Source organism: Channa argus, chromosome 1 (assembly GCF_033026475.1).
Source record: "Channa argus isolate prfri chromosome 1, Channa argus male v1.0, whole genome shotgun sequence".
Lineage (NCBI taxonomy): Eukaryota > Metazoa > Chordata > Actinopteri > Anabantiformes > Channidae > Channa > Channa argus.
This window is the reverse complement of record NC_090197.1, coordinates 39,937,643-39,956,949: the sequence shown is the minus strand read 5'-3', so window position 1 is coordinate 39,956,949 and position 19,307 is coordinate 39,937,643. Positions and strand designations below refer to the sequence as shown.

The 19,307-nt window shown below is 35.5% G+C and overlaps 3 protein-coding genes across 4 annotated transcripts; 2 read left to right on the top strand and 1 right to left on the bottom strand.

Moving 5' to 3' along the window:
* The first annotated feature begins 38 nt into the window (after positions 1-38).
* Positions 39-6,726, top strand: eif4e1c (eukaryotic translation initiation factor 4E family member 1c). Of its 2 annotated transcripts, XM_067519762.1 has the most exons (8): positions 147-179; positions 329-457; positions 1,320-1,405; positions 3,218-3,313; positions 4,142-4,205; positions 4,325-4,438; positions 5,323-5,462; positions 5,609-6,726. In XM_067519762.1, exons 1-8 carry the CDS (start codon positions 162-164, stop codon positions 5,721-5,723), a joined length of 762 nt encoding a protein of 253 aa, XP_067375863.1. In that variant the 5' UTR covers positions 147-161; the 3' UTR covers positions 5,724-6,726. The 2 variants fall into 2 exon arrangements, with proteins under 2 accessions (XP_067375874.1, XP_067375863.1); XM_067519773.1 differs by lacking the exon at positions 329-457 and having other exon boundaries at positions 39-179.
* si:dkey-228d14.5 (uncharacterized protein LOC796266 homolog) lies at positions 6,434-11,911 on the bottom strand. Its single transcript, XM_067519789.1, has 7 exons — positions 11,625-11,911; positions 10,670-10,717; positions 10,526-10,588; positions 10,377-10,444; positions 10,153-10,283; positions 9,354-9,531; positions 6,434-8,408 (listed from the first exon to the last, which is right to left on the bottom strand). Exons 1-7 carry the CDS (start codon positions 11,687-11,689, stop codon positions 8,215-8,217), a joined length of 747 nt encoding a protein of 248 aa, XP_067375890.1. The 5' UTR covers positions 11,690-11,911; the 3' UTR covers positions 6,434-8,214.
* A 776-nt stretch (positions 11,912-12,687) lies between these two features.
* On the top strand, positions 12,688-19,016 carry zgc:110319 (uncharacterized protein LOC796111 homolog). Its single transcript, XM_067519746.1, has 8 exons — positions 12,688-12,860; positions 13,360-13,454; positions 14,725-14,860; positions 15,426-15,492; positions 16,462-16,573; positions 16,665-16,728; positions 16,957-17,131; positions 17,290-19,016. Exons 1-8 carry the CDS (start codon positions 12,727-12,729, stop codon positions 17,356-17,358), a joined length of 852 nt encoding a protein of 283 aa, XP_067375847.1. The 5' UTR covers positions 12,688-12,726; the 3' UTR covers positions 17,359-19,016.
* The last annotated feature ends 291 nt before the right edge of the window (positions 19,017-19,307 follow it).

The window sequence follows — 19,307 nt, the reverse complement described above, 5'->3', positions numbered from 1 at the left end:
CTGAGAATCAATGCAATATTTATGGGGCCCAGAAATGTGTGCTACGCCTCTCGATTTGGTGTCAATCGCCTCATCATGGGCCGAGGCGGCTTCCGTAGGAGTTTGAGTGGTCGGAGCGTGACGCAGAAGCGCTGAACGGGCAGAACATTTCCACTGTCAAGATGGCGACATCGGAGCCGGTAAGAGAGATCAGGGATAATTGACTAATGTACATAGAAAGACTCTCTGTACCTTCAGTAGACGTGGTGACTTGTGTATATTACGTCAATCTCACTTTTCTAGAACGGCACCTGATATTTTCGTGAAATCACTGCGTTTCATTTGACAGATGTGTCAGTTGGCGTGGATCACCGTTGCCGTTAGCGTTAGCATGCACTGCAATGTGATGGATAAGGCAATGCCTGACTTTGTTGGCAGGGAGGGATTGACTGCACGTCGTTCATTCAAACTCCAATCGGTGATTTGATTTAATCTACATTGATATTAGAATCAATATCTTGTGGAAATTTTAGTCAACCACCAGTCCCCTTTTCATGCAAATTCTGTGATATTGAATAGTTTAGATTATTTGGACACGTGTGTATCTAGCTTGCAGCTAAGTTAGCCTAGCAAGAATGCTAAAACGAATTGTAACGTTAACAAACCTTTTTTTTTAAGCTATACATCTCCTAAAGTTATTTTACATTTTAGGCATAGATTTTTTTGACCAACCTATGCCAAGCTGTTTCCGTTACCTTGTTGTCGTTAAAGGTGTAAAGCTTGACATTAGTTAATACTTTAGTTTAAAATTTTGGGTAGCACTATGTATTGTTTGGAGTTTTAAATGCTTTAACGCACACACACACACATATATAATATTATGTGGTCTCTGAGGAAAAAGCAATGACCATTGTGGATTTGTATTCTAATGAAATAGTTGATGGAGCATTACAAAACAATTATGTCAATTATGATAGTTTGGTCATACATTGGTTTAAAAACTCACTGATGCACCCATAAGCAATAGCTGATGCTAGTTGTCAATTAACTGGTCAATTGAGTGACAAAACAAAAACCGAGAGATTTTAATTATTAATAGTTTGTGCATAACAGGTCCTGAAATGTTTCTTCCTAACATAACCCAATAAACACAATTTTATATAAAAGAAATTAAATAATCACAAACATAAAACATTTATCTCCTACGAACTTTTCCTTTGCTAACTCTGCACTAAAGATAAATGAACATCAATGGATAAGATTCCTACTGATGCTTTCAATTGAATGTCCCTTTTTTCTTCCTCAGAGAAGGTGAATGATGTGTTTGTGTCTCTCCTCAGAAAGTAGCTGAGACTGAAGATCAACAGACTGATAGCCAAGTTGTTGCAAGTCCTGAGCAATATGTTAAACATCCCTTGCAAAACAGGTGAGAAAAACAGCTGTCTGCATTTGAAAGGATATTTCAACGGAAGGGTTTTTTGCACTTACATAGACTAGTACATTCTGATGTTAGAGGAGATTAAAACACCAACTGTGGCCCTGAATATGGTAACATTTACTGATCACATTGAAACGATGTTATGATTATGAAAAAAAGACAGTGAACCAGCTCCCTGATAATATATGCTCTGCCATTAAAAAGATATAAAAATCTTTTTGAATATTAAAAACATGTAAAAGTGTGGATTACTGTTCCCTTTGGAAAAAAGGTCAGTAGTCTACTTTTTGCAATCCAAGTTAAAATATATAACATTTGTCAAACATTGAAGAGGTTTTCTTGGCCCTTTTCTGCACTGAAGGGCACATTTCATCTTTTACTTGTTTGGGGGAAGGTCTTTACTTTGGTTCTTGCCCTTTGGTTCATTCACTGATTTTACAATCCTTGTCACTGCTATTGAATTTTAACTTAAAGTGTATAGTGTTAATACACTATACAGTTAATTTGCTTGTTGAGCAAAACTTTGGGGATATTTGTTTGCTTTATAAGGTATTGTATGCACGTGATTTTTAAATAGTAATACTGTTAGTGGAATAACTTTGGAGGAGTATATTAAGCCAGACTGTATATTTGCATTAGAGTCGCTAGAAAATCATAATTGTATACAATGTGCAAGTATGATTGGGAGGTTGTTTTTAGGTTTTAATCATGAGCAAAGAAAGCCAAAAAGACCAAAATAACTGTTGCAATTGTTCAGTGTTGTCATTTAGAAGTGTTATCATAGTTACTCAACTGAACTCGACTGTCATGACCTATTCAGTATTGTCAGTTTGGGAAATGCTTACCAACTTACCAGTTCTAGGCCGTTCTATCTTTTCAGCCCAGCTTCAGTGGTCAAGGTTATCCACCTGTGTTGTTCTTGTCTCTCGTGCTTTTCCCCCTTTTGGTTTTGGATGGTGCTTGATGCTTGAACAATCCCTGTTGTAGCAGTTAGTGGAAAGAGTTAATTATTATTGTGTTCTATGAAAATGAGTGAACAGATGAATCAGTTAATGTAGACGTAGTGCAGCATTTTCATATGGCAGTCAGAAAAGAAAAATCAAGTGCTGCTGGAACTTAGGAAAAACAAGTAGTTATAGATTATAGATATATTCTGCATCAATAAACAGTATAGGAAATGGGCTAAAGATAAAAACTATTCATTTTCTTCATGCTGCCATGACCTACGATGACTTTAAAGCTGGTGCTGAGTGTCTCGCTCAGGGACAAACCTGGTGGTTAGGCGGGGATTTGATACTGTAGACTTCTGCAACCCATCCTGCTGCTCTATCCATTGAGCTACCAGGCCGCTTAGTGTATTAACATCTTTGCTTATGGGACATGGGTGGGGTTGACGGTTGGCAACTGTGGTGTGTGGAAGAGGCGCAGGATTTAGCTTATGTGCTCTTATTGCCCTCGTCTCACCCCTGCTAGCCCCACCCATCCTGGTAATAGATGAAAGAAGAACAGCACCCCTCAAACAATGGCTGCATTTGTAGTGCTTCTGATGGCCAGCTTTGCTTGCTTTTGTAACTAGGTGCTGTGTTCTGTTGTGAAATATGGTGTGCCTATATTTGTTACTATTCATACAAATTAATGCCATTAAATGTCACTTCAGACATTGCTTTATTCCACAGAGACCTTTAAGAAATATTTTGAGTTGTTACTGTTTCTGCAAAATAAAAATGGTTGTAATGTTTTGACATTTTATTTAGGTTCTTCTCCAACAATCCCATTTATTCAGTGTTTTTCTTCCTCCAGATGGGCCCTGTGGTATTTCAAAAATGACAAGAGCAAAAGCTGGACAGAGAACTTGCGTCTCATTTCAAAGTTTGACACAGTGGAAGACTTTTGGGCGTAAGATTTTTCTACTAATCCTCAATGGAATTATGACTTTGTCACTATTTAGGGTTATAATTACAAAAGCTCCAATCACTAGTGAATTTGTTGAGACACCTTTCAGTTCTGTTTTATTCAGAAATGGTATCGATTAGTGCTAAACAAATATTTTGTGAATATTTTTTATACTTTGTTACCAACACAGATCATTTTCCACATTCACACAGTATGAATTTGACTGGCAGCTGCAGCTCATGTGTGTAAAAGCTGTTAAAGGATATGATGATTTTACAAAAAGTTGATGTAACATTAATATGACAAACGGGGTGAAGGCTTTATCTGTAGTGCAGATCCATGTTATTAATGCTTCATGAAGTTTTGGAGAAGTTGGAAAATAGTGCTAGGAAAGCATCAAATGAAGAATAAAATGACCCAGTTCACCTAGAATAATAGCGTTAATGAACACATTAAGATCAAACTCGCTTTGCTCACCTCTAGGATGAAACAAGATTTTAATTGTGGCACAGTGCTAAAGATAAATCAGTGCTTGGGAGACATTGTACATTTATTTTTTACTAGCCCAATCTGCATGACGCATTCCACTTACCCTGATCTTAATGTTTGCTTGCCTGATTCAGTGGGCAAACATTAATGTTGCGCCTTGTGTAGCTTTGCCCAAGTAAATACAAGTTTGATAGAACAAAATGCTAAAACATTAACAGATATAAGTGGTCGTTCTTTATTTTTAATAGACTATCTTTGAATTGTTTAAATCATGGCAAGATTGGACTGTCACTGAAGTCAAAATGTTGATACTCTAATGAAATTTGTGTATGTTTTTTACAGATTATACAACCACATACAGCAACCAAGCAAACTTGGCTTTGGCTGTGATTATTGCTTATTTAAGGTAAGGCCTTTAAAAAAAAAATGAAGATGATAATTGTTTCTCTTGTCAACCATTGAGTGCTATAAAACTTCAACTGTTTTCTAATGAGGTATTTAGTAGCTTTTTTATTTTTTGTGCAGGATGGCATCAAACCGATGTGGGAGGACGAAAGGAACAAGCTGGGGGGTCGATGGTTGATAACTCTAAATAGGCAACAGCGACAAAATGATCTTGATCGCTACTGGATGGAGATGGTAAGCAGACAAACAAAAATGAATATATCATCAAAAAAAGAGAAACATTGTCTATGACTTGTGTCTCAGTAACTGTCGCAGTGTTAAGGTGAAGTAGGTCCAAAGCTTTAAACCCAGCTCAAAACAGACTTGAACCTGACATGCATAGAATAAAGTCATTTTGGTCATTTTTTTTAAATGAATCGTATTGACCATAATCACCATACAGATGCTAAAGCAGTCACTCAGTGGAGTATTGTGTCTGGCTAATTTGTTTCTAACACTTTATTGGACAACAACATAGGTCTATGACCTCATTGAACAATGGAATCTAGGCTGCAGGCTAACCACTAACCAAAGGTGAGTACAGAAAATTGGCTTTAGCATCAGTATGGTTATTATGAACAATGAGAACTTTAGATAATGTCCAAAGTTTTCCTTTAATTATCAAGAAAGAGAGATCTTGATTTACACAATGGCCAAATTAGTAGACCGTGAGTCCCACTTGAGTTATGGGACTCCTGTGGCTACAGTGGCCATTGTTCCTTCATTAGATATAACGGAGCTCTGAACTCAATCAGATTTTTTTGCCTCACTCAGATTTAATGATTGATCACAGCCCTCTCTCAGTAACAACATGGCAAATGCAGAAAATCAAATCTGCATTAAAGTGGTAATGTTCAGTTACTCACATAAAGGTTGGTGTGCATTTCATGTGTTTAGTTTTTATGGTTGTGGTTATAGGTGCCAGGCAGAGGGAACCAGATGGCCTGATGCTGGTTCCCCCTGTGGTTGGTCCGGTAATCACAGTATAATGTGCAATTAATTTAATTGTAGTTTTTACTGATTTACAGCACGAAAATAAATAATTCGTACAGTGTGTAAATGTCTTGTGTGGTTTGTAGCTCTTGTGTTTAGTTGGTGAGTCATTTGATGAGGCAAGTGAAGATGTCTGTGGAGCTGTTGTCAATGTCAGACCTAAAGGTGATAAATTATCCATTTGGACAAGCAACTGCCAAAATAGGGAAGCCATCATGACAATAGGGTAAGTTGTAAAGTTACCTTTTTAACAGAAAATTATGTATATGCATCACGTGTTTTAAAGATGCACTGACTTGCTTCCAGCAATTGACCACTAGATGGTGACACTACAATAGCATTACTCTTTATCTGTACCTTTTGTGTTCACAGGCAACTTTATAAAGAGCGTCTGAACCTTCCCATGAAAGTCTTGATTGGCTACCAGTCACATGACGACACGTCCAGCAAAAGTGGATCCACCACCAAGAACATGTATTCCGTTTGAAAAAGTCTTCCCTCCACACGTTTGAACTTGCTGTAGATTTAAAACATTTTCCAACCCACATCATCACATTAATAATTCTTTGAGTTGTCAACTACTATAGCATCTTTTCCTTTTATCGAAAAGAGAATTGTTCATGGTGTCTACAGTTGGAGCTTCCACCAACATGGTTGAGTTTGGAAACGAGAACATTATCATACATGAGCAAAAGAACACAAAATATTTCCTTTTAGAGTTGAAAAGCTTTGACTAATACCAGTGATGTCCCCTAGCTTAGCTGAGAACAAGCTTTTTTTCAGTACTTAATGGCTTTGAATTGCAAAACAAAAATACCTTTCTTAAATGTAAGGCTGTGTGTTTGTCTCACAGAGTTGCTGAACTATGAAAATATGGTAGGCAACTTATGTTTTCACAGAACAATTTTTAAGGTCAAATTTTAACTTGATTTATTCAAAAGTGTTAAAACGTGTTGGGTTTTCAAACGCACCAGCTTGAGGAATCTACAGTATCTTAGAGGTTTGTAATAGCTGTGGTCGCTCTCCAAAGTGTAGGGTTTGGATTTAAGGCCACTTATTGTTTCAGCCATGCTGGAATTGTGGAATATTGCTTGTAGTAACTTTTTGAACTTTTCTTTTCTTCCCCTTACATTTATTTATAATGTATGCATTGCTGTTGAACTACTTAGTTGAAACAACATCCATGAAACTCCTGTATTTTCAATTGTTTTTTTTTTTTTTGTCAAGGTTAAAAATGTGGACTACTGCATATAGATTACATTTTTTACAGTGTACCATAAAGTAAAGATGCTGACAAAATTAGGTGTGTGCTTTTCACTGTTTTCTTCCTAACAAAAACTGTAGATAATATCACACTTTGGTTTATGCGAAGGAAGATGAAATTCATTGTGAAATGACTTTGCTCATAATGTATCTTTATTATCTGTAATTCCAGGATGTATATTACCTTCTTTCAAGTAAAGGTTAAGTGCTTTGCATTAAAACCAGAACCATTTTGTCTTGTTTGTTAAAAAATATTGCACTGAATCCTGAAAAAACTTATTTAAATTCCTATTTATTTTCTTTTTAAGAGTGTAACAAACTCTGGTCCATATAAAATGAGGATGACATTACAAATATATAAACAAAGGTGGTAAGTAAATAAGTACAGTTTATTACGGTACTTACACTGCACTACAATTAAGAGAAATATTGATTTACAAACTACATTTAAACCTTTTGTTACCATAGTTACTTTTTCAGATGTAAATTCTTAGAATACATTTTTTGTATTTGTTTTTACGCCAGATGGCCTTCCTGACGCAACCCTTCCCAATTTCTACGGGGCTTGGACCGCCACTACATAATCAACTAATACAAGTTTTTTGGGATTAAGAACTTGTTAGTATGTAATGTGGTTAAAAACTTTAGTATCAGTTACATTATCTATTACAATAACTACATGGTACCTTTGTAAATATAGAGTGTGTAGTTGTACTTCTATTTGTAGTGGAGAACTTTTTTAGAGAAGTTGGCCAATTGTCCTAATACTTGATTATTGAGTTTGTGTACTCAGTACTGAAATGGCCAATCCTGCTTAAATTGTAAACCTGTAGGACAGCAATTCCTCAAGTAACAGGGAATATATTTAAAACCCTTTCAACTTGTTTTTGATTTAACTTTTGAAGATAAGTTGAGTTTTATATCTGACACACAGAAATATATTGATAGACCACACCTAAAATATTTGTAATAGAAACTTTGGAGACAACACCCATGTACTAAACATAGCTGGCATAATGTTCTACATAAAGCCGTGCTGACATTTTTGGTGGGAGTTAACTACCAAAGTTATTTTTATAAATGTCACTTATTGTAAATAACCCAGTCAAACAGGATCTTATGACATCACATTGACATCATCTCTGTAATCAGTGTATTTAAATGTGCTACACCCCTTCTGACAGAGCTTTAAATCACAATCTGTATAATAAGAATCTGTGTGTGCAGAGGACATGATTATGTCTGTAATTCTCATGACCTTTTGTCCCCATCAGTGTACAGATGAAAAATTCATAGTTCATATAAAATAGATTTTTGTTTTTAAATAAGTAAGGTGTATCAAGTATGACAAAACAGGTAAATTGTTCTGTGGCAGTGTCAACATGACAAAAGTGCATACAAAAATACAGCTGATGTAATTTGTTCATGTGTAGCACAAGCTACTTTGTCCTAATAAATAACAAATTTTTTACCTAAAAAAAACACCCATTTAAAAAACCTTTTAGGCAAAAGTATGGAGGAGGAAATATGAGTGGTCATAATACATAATACATAAAGTATTCCAATGATCACATCACTGAAAATAAAAAAGTAATCTAATTGATACAAGAAATGGTTGGTCCCCCAGCCACGGTCCAGCCACTGTTATTATAGATGTCTTACTCAGTCCATCTATCCTCATTTAAGTGCTTTGACTGGACCCTGGCTGGATCATATCAAGACATCGTCATCATCAGAGGCTTTTCTTCCTCCCGTTTGCTCAGCAGATTTGAAAGCATGAAGGAGGAGAAGAAGCAAAACTCCACAGCATAGCTGAGCTCGAAGAGCTCCAGGTTGACACTCAGCATCCACTCAAACACAGCTGACAGGTGAATGTAAAAGTATTCATCCTGTGAAAACAGAATAGTATCTGAAGTATTTCAAGTTAAGGATGTTAGTCGTGAATGATCACTTGTAAGAAGATGTCATTGTAAATTGATCCTGTACAGATTAAAAATTACATCAAGACAATTGAAGATATTGATATAAAGCCAAAACACTTTCACAACAGCAATACAAATGTATTAAGACATAACCTCCAGTGTCTAGAGGTTCTAATGGACTTACTTTACATTGTTCCCATGCAGTTTAAAAGACTAATTTAATTTGAATGTCTTCTAGTGAATTTGTACTCCTGGGTAAATCTTCAGTGACAATGATTTCTTCAAAATCTTTAATTCAGCAAAAAACCAACATCGTCTTCTCATTTGGGTGAAAAGAGTTTTTTCATCTATTTTCTACCACATAGGTAAGCATTTGCAAGTGGCTTGTGTTAATCAACACATAGGGCTAGTGTTCAAGGACAGTGTATTCAATTTTGACGTGTGCCACTTCTCAAAGGCTGCCAAGAAAACATGAATATTATTCTACTGAATACTACTCTAAGCCCTACACTGGTCCAAATAAGAATCCCCCATATGTGCAAGTTTAGACGTAAGAATGTGAAGAGAAATGTGAAGTTGAGTGTTACAGGCAAACAATGGTTAGAGATTGATGTAGATAAAAAATGCCATTAATACCAATCTAATTCTGTCAGGTTGACTGTAATAGCCAGTCCCACTTTGTAAACAGAGCAGAAGACCAACTCCAAATATGGAGGGACCTTCGCTGCAGAACAGCTGGAAAGTGTTACTCAGGCGTTAAACTGCTGAAGTCAATTGCTAACATATCCGGTTTAAAGCCACACCAAAATAACACTATAAATTAACTTTTTCAAGTTTTCTATTACCCAGCTTGGTTTTCTAGTCACTGCAAACACACACACAGACACACACCAAGACACCGTTAATTTTGCTTAAATATTACAAAAGGATACAGCAGATTGTGACAATGATTTGAATAACAGTAGAGGTGACACGTAAGGGGTAGAGGATTTTTTCATATCCACTCAGCACACACTTCCTGGTTAGATCAGTGAGCAGGACCGTGTAGAAGCAGACGCAAATGAAACTGATACCAGCTCCAAGGTAGTGAAGAAGTGACAGATAACCTGGCTGTGGAGGACAGTTAGTAGAGACAACAGAGAGAAAGATCACTGAAATAATTTTATGACACTGGGACTAGTACATTTTACTAACTCTTTAGTATTGTAACTGGTCTTCATTCATTCCTATTCACACGGGACATTCCCATCTGGTTTTATGTTTAGTGAATCTCAGTACATAGAAATAAAAGCTTTCCATTTGATTCATGATGCAGAAAACAGCTGCTTAACTCATATTTGCTGTACAAGTGGAGAACTGTTGCTAGTGTTGATATAGACAATCAATACTCAAATAAAGTTTAATTGTAAACTTGAAACTGAACCATTTATTTAGGAGGAAGTGCAAGCAGTAGACAATATTTGCTAACTTTGCTTGTGCTCTGAATCATTACAGCTGACATAGAACAAATATTTGTCTATCTTTGTTTGACGTTTCAACAAAGATGCAAATTGAAGCTGTTCACCTTTACTGTTAACGTTTTATGATGAAGTCCTGTCAGACCTTGTGAGATTCATTTTTCTCTTACAAATACAGTAAGAATGCTAGACATTTACTAAATCACTGATGCAGTAATTTAATAATGCAATTTATAATTATTCAGATTTGTTCAGCAAGAAGTGCAGTGCTTACGTTGCTGTTTCCAGCTGTGAATGCCCCCGCAGCTGCCACCACACCAAAGACCACCGCAAACTTGCTCAGCATTGAATGACAGGCATGTTTTTCCATAATGTGAGCATGGTGGAATATACTGAACAGCAGGACTACATATTGAAGAGATCACAGTTGTTATAATGCACGTGACTCATATAATGCACAGGATATGTTGGATTACATTTGCTAGCAGGTAAACTCACACAGAAAGGATCCAGAGTTGATTGTGGCTGTAAACAATGAATTTTCTGGGGCATTGGTTCCACTTGAGCTAGAATCACATAATTAGTTTATTTGGTTGTGTCCCACTATATAGTTGCAGTGAAAATTTTAACTAAGTAAACTTTTGTACCTGATGGTGGGAACCAAGCAACATTCAATGGATTTATTCCCTGTGCAGTAGTTGTCGCTTCCCCTGAAAACAAATTATTAAAGAACAAAATATGTCACATCCAAATATTGAGGGTGATATTTTTGTGGTAATTTTACAACGCACCAGTCACTGAGTGAGCACACGTGATTGCTGCTAAAGGCGAGGACATACCTGGAAACATAAAACAAACAAACCAAAATTGTGACATTCTTGATTTGATAGGAATATCATTCAAAGTAGTAAATATATAATTATCAAAAGCATTATCTCCTATCTTTGCAGACAGTTGTAACTAATCTATGTATTTAATAAATGGTATATAATGTGGAGTATATGCATTACAAAACAATCAACCAAAGCCTAAACAATCTGAATGGCAAAGTAGAATGAAGAATAACAACAGCACTGTATGTTTCATTGCTAATGACTAACCGAGCTTAATTACTATCAGCTTGAAACTGGTAGATGGATAGGAATGCACCACTGGGTTGAAGGATTAATTTGTTGTAAAATTGTCTTTAGGCATTTCTTGATTGTCCCGTTTACACACCTTAGAGCACACAGAACTAGATGGATGACATTTCTAACTTGTTTCATAATACGTTTAGTTCAGTAACAGTAGGCTACACCAAATTCCAATGCTGTTCTACACTGTACTTTTACGTACATCTGTTTACAGTTCAAGAGTACATACACAAACTAATATATTATAATAAATGCTTGTGAAATGTAAAATTGTCAAATATGAGCTGATGCTTCTAAAAATCAATGGCATTATCTAAAAAATATGACGGTCAAATACAATTTTTGATAAGCAGTTGCATCGCTGTCAGTTTTGCTTTAGGTGTTTTGTTACCATGAAAGCCTACAAAAACGTAAAGCTTCATAACTGGCCTTAAGCTACAAACTTTAAGATACAAATAATACTAAAGAAAAAATACATTTAATTAAAAACTAATTTATACTCTGCCTTTGTATACAAGCATACAGCAGGGGCATACTTGTAAAAACAAATGCTCTCATAAATTCACACAAGTGTAAAGACAAATAAACAAGAGTGAATTTCTAATACACTTACACAGTCCATGTTCCAACAAAGGACAACAAAGAGAGCGAGATGGGGAAGATAATCCAGAGCACCATGTTGTTGTGGTGAGGAACTTGAGAAAACAAATCAAAAAAGGATTCCTTAAACCCAAGTTCCTTTCAACAACCTCAACAGTGGACGTGTTCAGTTGATTGTAGATATCTCATGGAGCCAGACTCATGGCTGCACGGTAAGACTTGTACTAGGACAAAAATGTTCTAACCCTATGTGATACAAGTGCAGTTAAGCACTCGTGTAGTTAGTTATAGTCTTTAACCATACAGAGCACAGCCCTGCTTTTATGGGAGAGTCTATCTTTCTCTGCCACTCCTTTGGAGCACCACCTTGCTCCTGACAGAACAAATGTTAGTATTGGTCTTCTTGAAGTAGTAATTAATGTATATTGAGTCTGCTTCTAAACAGTATCTAAACTGTATCTTAAGCTAATTCCTGCAGAGTTAGTTAGACGTTACTATAACCAAGCTACAACCACACTGATAATCCTACTGGTACTGCCTAAAAGTGAGTAGTATCGTTAAAGCACACTGTGATATCAGAAAAGCTCCTAGTGTAAAATTGTAAAGTAAAAAACCCACATTAAATTATATATTTAGATTGGCTTATAATATCTAATAATTGGGATCAATAGTGAAGTAATATGTATTAAGTAAGAACAGGGATTCAGATAAGAAAAACATTTTTTTTTTCAACAACAAAATACAAAAAGAATGAGTAGGCTTATTCTTATGACAGAATATAACTATACTCAAACTAATAGCAGCTAAACAAAACCTAACCTGAATAAACTGACCAAACACAATAAAATATGAGCGAACATAGACAGGCGTTTGGTCAAACCAAAATACACCAAACCCAAGGGGTGGATAACATGGACACTAAATCCCCCCTGTGACATTTCTTCAGAGCGGGTGGTTCAGTCCAAGAACAGGAACATATTTGTTAACCAGAACCTATTTTAAGATAAGCCATTACTTTGATTTACAAAGCAACCAGTAGTGAAAGTTATTATTAAATGTAGTAGATTTAAAGTAAAATATTAAAGTAGAACAACGAGTATCTGAAAAATTTCCTGATGATCAAAGCCCTGATCAGGAGTACATGCTGTCTACCACACGAGGTCCTCATTTTCAAAACAAACAAAATGGCGGCGCCTATGAGATGGGGTCTTCACCAATTGTTACGAGCAAGTAATTCGGCTCACTTCAGGTCTCAACTTCTTTATCTGCGACATATTGTTTTGTACTGTTGATATTGTTTGTTTTTATTATTATGTAAAGTATAAAGTTGACATTCAGGCGTTTGGTTGAGGTGGTGCTTTTCGCTAGCTGATTAGAGTTAGCTAACTAGCTACCTACAAACCGCTAGCAACGGTTTGTTACTTGAATAGTTATATTCACCCACATACATGCGGAGTGAGTTACTGAGTTTAGTGATTTACACTTTTTTTTATCAGTTTATATATCTGTTTCCCTATCTGGGCCTTGTAACTAATAGTATTTAGATCGTGCTATACACGACTGTGTCTGTAAAATTATTAGGTAAGCTTCAGGGTAATGGTTTGTATATTTGCTCATGAAATGTCCTAAGATAACAGCTAAGATGAACATCCTAGTCTTCACTGCCTAACACTGTCTCAAGATAGGAATTACCAGTGTTGACGCACCGATACGATCAAAGTTAATAATCGTTATCTTTACATTGTAAGGTTTCCAGACAGGAGCTTATATCGCTCGCACTGCACGACTCAGCGCTTCAGAAAAGTTCAGCATCAACCTGGAACAGGAGCCACACACTTTTCATGTGAGAATCCATTGTTCTGGGCATCTCAATCTAAATTGATTACCCACCAACTGCCCAATGACCACAAAACCTATAGATCTGGTTGATATCATTTTTGTGCACATAAATGTATTAATCATATAGCATTGCATTATCTACTGTGAAAAATGTTCACTACTTCAGGCTACTTTTAGCTATAAACACTTTAAAACGTTTGCTTATTAAGGACGTGCTCTCGTGATGTATTCTTCCAGCAAATTACAATACTTTCAGCTATCAGCTGTTCAATTATAATAGAGGTCCAGAAATTCTCCTCAAATCACAAATGGGGCTGTTTTAAAATTGCTGCTCTGGCTTAATTTTTTTGAGTATCTTCAAATAAAGTATATCACTGTGTTCCGTTAAGCCTTCAGCCGCTTACAGTTTTTTTTAATTTTGTTTATAGGACTAATACTTTTTCACATTTTTCACATTTTGTGAGGCAAAGTCTGAGCAGTTCACAGAATGTCTTCAGCATAATGCGAGTTACTCAGCAGTTTCAAAACTGTTTTTGCCATGGTAACAGACACAGTTGAATTAGGTTATGGGATCAGCGTCAGCACTGTGTTTGAACACTTTACCTTACAGCTTTCTCCCACATGATACACAGTGGGGAGACAAACACACAGGAAACACACTACTACTGTTGCTAGTACTAGTAGTTTTTAAAGTTCAGCTTTTTTCAGCTTTTCTTGGAAAATCTTTTCAGCATTAAAGCATTCAAAATGGATTTTCCTTTTGGAAGTGCTTTTTTTTAGATTTAGAACTAACTGTTTTTGTTTTACCTATTTCATGTATTGAACACAAAGAAAACATAGGGCCCATAGTATTATTCTAACATAGGTAAACTGTTAGGTTCCAATCAACACTTATTTTTATTAGCAATATATTTGACAATAATTGCCTTTAATAATCTATTGTTTGTTAAATGTATTGTTCTAAAAATGTTATTGTTGTCTAATCAGCAAAGAGAAATACCACAATATAAGGCAACATAGAATACTCAGTCAGCAGATTTGTTGCCAGTACATTTTCTGTCACTTGTTCAAATAACCAACAACTTATTTAATCTATATTGGGCTGGTTTCTGAGGGCCTGGAAAAAAAAGGGTGTTAATAGGGACTTAATCAAACCATGACCTTAACAGATTCACTCACACTGTCATCTTCTTCTAACACATGTTGTATTAATACTGTACACAAGGAAAAAACTAACAAACTTGACAAAGAACATATTTTCTAATATCTTTCAGTAAGACAACTGTCCATCCATACTCAAGAGACTCCAAATCCCAGAAGCCTGAAATTTCTCCCTGGTAAACCTGTCCTAGGAAGTGGGACTCTTGACTTTCCCTCTCCGAGCTCAGCTCAAAGTTCATCTTTAGCTAGGTTGTGAATTAAGTTTACTCCTGTACTTTTTGTGCTTGTGTTTTACTAGTTGAAATTTTCTAAACCGGTGTTTGTTTGTTTGTGTGTGTGTGTGTGTGTGTGTGTGTGTGTGTGTGTGTGTGTGTGTGTGTGTGTGTGTGTGTGTGTGTGTGTTTGTTTCTCTGTCTGTTTCAAGAAATAGGTTGACAGTGAATATTATCTCCACTAAGATTATCTTAATGTCTTCAGTCGTCACTTTCTGACAGTGATTGGCTGGCTGGGCTTAAGAGTACATACACTAGATGAAACAAAGAACACTGAAACACAGAAACTTGAAAGAACACTGTGATACTCTGGGGTTTATGTGACTTAAAGCTGACTGCATGAATGCATTGTGTTAATAAATTTTAGTTTGCTCATACATTTTATCTTTTCAAAAACACTGCAATCATCAGTGACACCCTTGATAACTTGGGTGTTTTTATCACTTAATGATCTATAATAATAGACTAAATAATAGACTACGTGGTGTCATTGTATTTTTATTTTTTCATTAAGCCATAACATGATAACATGTTTGTTTCAGGGTCCTCTTTGAAATCGAAGGAGTAAAAAGGGTGTTCTTTGGTCCAGACTTCATTACCATCACTAAAGTAAGTATTTAATGTACTTGTCTCTGTGATTTATTTCAGTGAACTACAACTTAGTTCAAAAGTTTGCATCCCCTTTGAAATGGCAAAAAACACATTTTCATCAACATAACATTTGATGCATATTTAGCTACTACAAATGTTACTTTATCATTAAAACTAATGGTAGTAAACAAAATGATCAAGGACAGCACCTTCTTCATGGCATAATTGTTTCAATTCTACCTAAAGGCTAGGTTGTTTGCCATGAATGTTTTTCACTGATTATAGGACGCATCACTGTAAAGTCTTCTGGTTTTGGGCAGCTTTAATTTCTCCTTTCAATTTTTGCAGAGCTGTAGTGCCTGATCCAGACATACACCCCCAAAACATAAGCAAGCCTCCAACCATATCTGACTGAGGGAATGAGGTTCCTCACCTAATGGACAGTTGTTGTTTTTTTCATCACACATAACTGTACAAATTCTGACCAAATAATTCAACTTTGGGCTCATCAGGCAACAAATCTGTATTCCAAAACTCATTTGGTTTATTCATATGTTTGTTAAGATACTGTAAGTGCTAGTCTAACTGCTTTGATTTTGAATTCCTTCCCAGGTTTTTTAAGGATTTACCAATTTAATTTTGATGTATTCTCAAAGCTGTCTTCCTGATCCCATTGGTTTTGTTGCTCACAGCAAACACCGTGAGATTACAACTCGGATCTACACACTTGCAAATTTAAATTTCAAGCTCACTTTAACACATACATAAGTTATTTACATAGAACGTTCTTAAGGGGGGATGCAAGCTTTTGCATCGATACAATTTCCATTTTTTCCTTCAACTTTTTTCTTTCTACTAATGATGAACATTTGAACAAACTTAATACGCAAATACGTATGTTTCACTTTTTTGTCATTTCAGCACAAGTAGATGCAAACTTTTTTTCTCAACTGTATGTAGCTTAACGTAAATATTGTGTCCTTTTAGACAGATGAGGATGTGGAATGGACAGACATTAAGCGTCTTGCTTTAGAGGCTATTGCTAAATTCTTTGAGAGTGGTGACCCAATAACAACAGGGGCAGTGCACCATGAAAGCAGTGAGTGGTTAATGTGGTCATCTTGAAGATATCTGGCTGATGCGGTATATATTGTGTAAATATTTCTACATACATGTTTTCTTCATGGTAGGTCTCTCTGAAGATGATGATGATATTGTATCTATAATAAAGGAGCTTCTTGACACAAGAATCAGGTACAAAACTAAAACTGACTGTTCTTCAGTCTGCTGCAATTTGAAAGCACAGTGTTTGATAGTTATTGTTTTTCAGGCAGTATTTACATTTAATTACCCTTTGTCACAGTGTTGTGTCATCAGTACTCTTAAAAAATATGTTGATAGTGTGGTAAGATAAAAATCTTAATCTGTGTGTACTTTGTATTTTGTTCTGTACAAGATAATATGTGTTCTTTCATTTGTAAGACCTACAGTTCAGGAGGATGGAGGTGATGTCATCTTTAAAGGTTTTGAGGATGGCACAGTGAAGTTGAAGCTGGTTGGCTCCTGCACAGGATGTCCCAGTTCTACAGTTACCCTAAAGAATGGCATTCAGAACATGCTTCAGTTTTATATTCCAGAAGTAGAAAAGGTGGAACAGGTAATTATCAAGGATTCTGGCTTTTTTTTAATATTAGACTTGTTTTTTGTATGTGTAGTTTTAGAGTCAAAGTAAATTTAAAAAAACAATTATTTATATTTATTTATTTTACCTTACCATTAATAGAAGCATGGCAAATGTTTACATTTTTTCCCTAGGTGGAAGATGAACTGGATGAAATCAGTACAAAAGTTTTCTCAGAGCTGGAACGCAAATTAGAAGAATAAAAGCTTCCTCAACCAATACAATCATGATCGACATTAGAATTTTTTTTTGACTGTGTAAAAATACAGCCATGCAAAATTCTTAACTAATTACTGTTATACTGCGCGTAAAATAAGTATTGAACACATCACAATTTTTCCTCAGTAAATATATTTCTAAAGTTGCTATTGACATGAAATGTTCTCCAGATGTTTTTAACAAGCCATGCAATCCACACATGCAAAGAAATCAAACAATAGATATCCAAAAATTAAATTATGTGTAATAATGTGAAATGACACATGGAAAAAGTATCAAAACCTGGGCACTCACTGAAATCCATCAGTAATTAAAAAGCAATCCTGCCCTTTGTCAGTGAAAATTATTTTCAGCTTGTTCAGTACCAACTCATAGCATATAAAAAGGTGTCTCATTACCGAAGTCTCACACAAGAAACATCTCATGATGGGAAAAAGCGAAGAGTGCGCTTAAGACCTTTGCAACTTTATTGTTGCAAAACACACTGATGGCAACGCCATACCAACAGTAAAGTTTAGAGGTGAGAATATTATGGTGTAGGGCTGTTTTTCAGCATTTGGTACTAGCAAACTTCATATAATTGAAGGATGAATGGAAAAATATTACGGAGACATTTTTGATAGTAATGAAACGAGGGTGGGCATTTGAGCAAGACAATGATCCCAAACACACAGCCAAGGAACCTCAATTAGTTTCAGAGAAAGAAAATAATGGTACTAGAATGGTTCAGCCAATCACGTGACTTAAATCCTATTGAAAATCTATGGAAAGAACTCAAGATCCGAGTTCATAAAATAGGAAACTTCCGGATTTGTTTGTGCAGAAGAATGGGCCAAAATTACACCTGAGTAATGTATGCGACTAGTTTCTCCATACAGGAGTCCTCTTGAAGCTGTCATTACCAACAAAGGCTTTTGTATGAAATGTTGAATACATTTCAGTAAGCGTGTTCAAAACTTTTCCCTCCGTCATTTCACATTACACATAATTTATGGAAGTCTGTGGTTGAATTTCTTTGCATGTGTGGATTGTATGGGTTGTTACACATGTTGAACATTTACATTTAGTCATTTAGCAGACGCTTTTATCCAAAGCGACTTACAAGTGAACATTTCAAGCCAATAGCACCTTTAGAAATATATTCACTCACTGAATAGTGAAATTTTCTTTACCCTCTGTATAAGAAATAATAGACATTTGTTTCTGCTAATTTGGTTGCATATTATACAATGTTATGAGTTAAAGCTGTAATGTATATGTACATAATAAATACCCTGTTACCAAGAAAATAAGATATACTGTATACTGAAAATAGTTATTTTTCTGTCCAAACAAATATGCTCTCATGTGATGACTGTAAATGTTGTGTTGTATTTATTGCCTATGAATATTGTACATTTTGAAAGAATATTTTAACAGGATGGACATGTTGCTAAAATGTATAGGATTGCTTATGGTCAAGCTTCCTAAGGTTTGAGTATTGATTATTCAGAAATAACCAGATGTACCAAGTTCATTCATGTTGGAGCACAAAAATTATCAAGCAGATTTACGGGGTAACATCCAGAAAAGTCTGTAGTTGTGATTTGTGCTCCACTCTTAAGATTCACTCTCACATATTAAAGTTTTTCATTTTAAAGCACATCTTTGTGGTTCATTTTATTTTTTTATTTTTGTTATTTTCCAATTCCTTCATTTAGCTCTGACATCTTGTTCTTTTGAGTCATAAGGGTTTTTAATGGAAAAACAAAATTGCATAGCATATGCATAGAGTGGGGATTTGAGACAGCAATGGAAATGCAATATTTAAATCTATACCTAAAATAATCATCATTTGAGGGGTACTGGTTGGTATAAGTAGGAAGTATTTAAAATTCTGCAATATTTCAAGGTCAGAAACAATTTTAGTTAATTGATGTCAGGAAAACTTGGT